This window comes from Ornithodoros turicata, chromosome 1 (assembly GCF_037126465.1).
Source record: "Ornithodoros turicata isolate Travis chromosome 1, ASM3712646v1, whole genome shotgun sequence".
In the NCBI taxonomy this organism is placed as follows: domain Eukaryota; kingdom Metazoa; phylum Arthropoda; class Arachnida; order Ixodida; family Argasidae; genus Ornithodoros; species Ornithodoros turicata.
This window is the reverse complement of record NC_088201.1, coordinates 198,863,287-198,866,626: the sequence shown is the minus strand read 5'-3', so window position 1 is coordinate 198,866,626 and position 3,340 is coordinate 198,863,287. Positions and strand designations below refer to the sequence as shown.

General features: G+C 46.3%; 1 protein-coding gene across 1 annotated transcript; it reads right to left on the bottom strand.

Annotated features, from left to right (window-relative positions):
• Window positions 1–875: 875 nt before the first annotated feature.
• Window positions 876–2,990, bottom strand: LOC135393295 (uncharacterized). The gene has a single exon (XM_064623770.1). It carries the CDS (start codon window positions 2,988–2,990, stop codon window positions 876–878), a length of 2,115 nt encoding a protein of 704 aa, XP_064479840.1.
• Window positions 2,991–3,340: the final 350 nt, after the last annotated feature.

Sequence of the window (3,340 nt, the reverse complement as noted above, 5' to 3'; positions counted from 1 at the left end):
CCTGCATAGTTTGTCGGTTCGGAGCAGGGAACACGCTGTGACAAATGTTGACGTCATCTGTAATTGAACATGCCTCGGGTTGTAAAAATGGCTGTCGCAAGTCAACATTTTAGGAGACCAGACGCAAGTTTGTGGTTTTCGTGCCTGCATAGCTTGTCGGTTTTGGGCAGGGGACAGACTGTGACAAATGTTGACGTCATCTGTAATTGAATATACCTTGGCCTCCAAAAATGGGTGTCACAAGTTAACATTTTAGGATACGAGTTGTAATTTTGTGGTTTTCGTGCCTGCATAGTTTGTCGGTTCGGAGCAGGGAACAGGCTGTGACAAATGTTGACGTCATTTGTAATTGAACATGCCTCGGGCTGTAAAAATGGCTGTCACAAGCCAGTTTTCTAGGAGATCGGATATAATTTTGTGACAAAAAGGAGAACTCACGAGTATTATGACCGGTCAACCACTCACACGAATGCATCATTAAATGTCATTTATTACCTATGTCGAAAAGCGTTCAAAAGCAGCTTCAAGTCAAAGAAATGAGTGACAGCTCGCCCAAAATGGGGTTATTACATTTCCCACTTTGGGGGGACAACATTTTTGTACAGGTCAAAGGTACAGTTTTCTGCTTCAGTCCCAGCGCAGATTAGCTTCTGCTCGTTTGTCAGTCTGACAGAGTACGAAAACTTATGCCTCTCAAATGCATTGCACTCAAGAATATTTACAACGAGGTGCAGACTTGCTGCTGTAACATAGATTGTGTCAATCTGAGCGAACAACGGGATGTCCTTCTTTTCGAGAATTAGTATGTCCCCTACATGATAGGAGCACCTGTTCACTGATCCACACTTTACTCGGAACACAGTTCCACTGAGGTCCTACCTTGCACACTGGTGCACATCCTCTTCCTTGACTGGGGTTGCAGCTGACGTGGACACTTCCTCGTCAAATGAGAAAGATTCCAGCTCGTAGCATTGTAGTAACTGGTGTCTTGATGCTAGTGTCCTGCAGATATTTCTGAAGTTCTTGGTCTTTGCTGCCAGTGACTTAAAAGTCTGGTGTTTCGGCTCAAACCTCATCGACCAAAATTGACTCAGTGGCCCCAGCTCCATAATGAACCTGGGGTAATGCACTAGGAAGTGCAGCTTCGGTTTTAGAGGTATGTCAGGGTACCTGGCAACAAACAAGCATAGCAGGTCCTGAATTTTTATCTGGAGGTATGCCACAAGGTCTTCTGTTATCTCCGGGGCAAAGCAGAGGTTGCAGATCTCACGATACAGGAGGAACACTTCCCAGTCCTGATTTTTGGGTGGAAGGCTGTCACCGAAAATAAGAGGCAGAAGTCGCAGAAGGCACCATTTTTGCGATGCTGTGCCCTTCAGACTGGTGTGTCCATTGATGAAAGACTTCGGAACGGGTTCAGGCTTATTCTTTTTGTCTTGAAAACCATAGGGAAACGTGCTGATCTTATCCAAGTCATCAAACTTCAGCATGCCTTGACTGATGAGTGCTGTAAGCACTTGCTTTAGCACTTGCTCAAATGAACCCTCAAGAATATCGTGCATGATGTCTGGAGGTAACTGAAGGGTGACATCAAATTGGTGCAACTTCAGGAGTGGAGAGGGTCCTGTCACACCATACAATCGTTTACTCACAATGCCGTTGACTAGTATGCCAGACAGGTGTCTTCTGTGGGCGTTCATGTTTCTTACAACACAGGATTGCTCTGTAGTGAGGACTGACAGGTTTTGGGACGACGCAAGGCAAAACCGACAGAACCGGCCTCCGCTAAAACAGCAGGAGAACCCCCCAAGACGATTCAATGAGAGGTTATCTCCGCAGAAGCAATAGATTGCGGCCTTGACCATTCGTAGAGTATTTCCAATCATGACAGGAATTCCATGTTTCTGAATTTGGTTTAAGTCTTCAATCAGAGGCTTTAGGAACTCATCCATTCCAAACTTTTGCACGTGAACGTAACGTGCTAGCAAAAGAAGATGTATTGACTGTAACTGCGACCTGTACTTCCGGTGAAGGTTCAAGAGTGAAAAGTACACGCACACAATCTTGTATTTGCCACGTGCAGCACCCAACGGATTCACAATCTCCAGTTCATCTGTGTACATAAGCAGGAGAAGTGTGTACTGGTCTTGTTCGGGCATGAAGTCTGCAAAACACCTTTTGTAGAGTGCACCATCCATGAAGCTCTTCATCACAAATTCACTCTCTTGTTTGCTTTCTTCCTGGTCCCCTTTCTCAAACATACCAGCTGCGTACTGTGGCACTTCGCAGAGACATTTCAGTAATGGCCCTATAGGGATGTATTGAAAACTTGCTTTTTCATCTGGGAATTTCAATTCCTGAGGAGCGACATGTGGGAACACACTCTTAGCAAACTGTACCCGCTGGTAGTGGGTCTCTAATCCAGAAAAGATGCCAGGAAGAAATGAGCAGCTCAGGAGTATCTTCACGTCTTCACTTATGTCAGCACCAGACAATGCCTGCAGTACTTGCATTGCGAAGGTTTGAACTACATTTTGTAGCATGGACTGACAGTCACTGAATACAGCAGAAGCAACAGAGTGGGGCATCTTGTACTTCTCTGAAGTCTTGAAGTAGAACTTGCAGAAAGATTTTCTGGTTTCAGAAATGAATGTTTCGAATGAGACGGGCTGGTCCTCGCTGTCGAAAGGCGGTTCTGTGCTGAAATCACTAGGCGTGGTGTCAGAGGAGTCGGTAAAGTCAACATATGTGTTATCCGCGCTGGCTGCATGATTTTCGATCCTGCTGCCTGTCTCACGGAGTGTGTCCACGTGACACCGATACAAGTGCCGTCGATATGCTTGGAAGTTTGTGTAGTTCTTTTGGCACCCACTGATTCCACACACAACGTGGAATTTCGAGTCAAAAGAGTGCCGTTGTGCTATGTGGTTTACAACAGCAACCAGCTTGTCAGCGCGGAAACAGCACTTCGGACAGTACGTTACCGGCATTGTTCGCAGCAGTATCTTCGTCAGATGTGCCTTGCACACGGGCGTTGATCACGAAGCGCATTCACATGCAGCATACCGCATCTCCATTCGACGCACGAAGCAGCCACGCAGAAGCTTGGAGGTTCATTCCTTCTTTTTGTCACGGTCAGGAACGCTCAGCCAACGTAAATGGGTGCCCAAGAGCCCAGCTGTCATCTAAACCCTTTTGGGTACTGCTTGTGATGTATCTCGCTCACTATACGTGATTTTTCAAACTTTCAGACTGCTCTGTGACGCTACAGGGAACTTTAGTTACGCCAACCCTTACAACCATGCTTAGCAACACCCAGCCAACAACAGTTAACACTGTT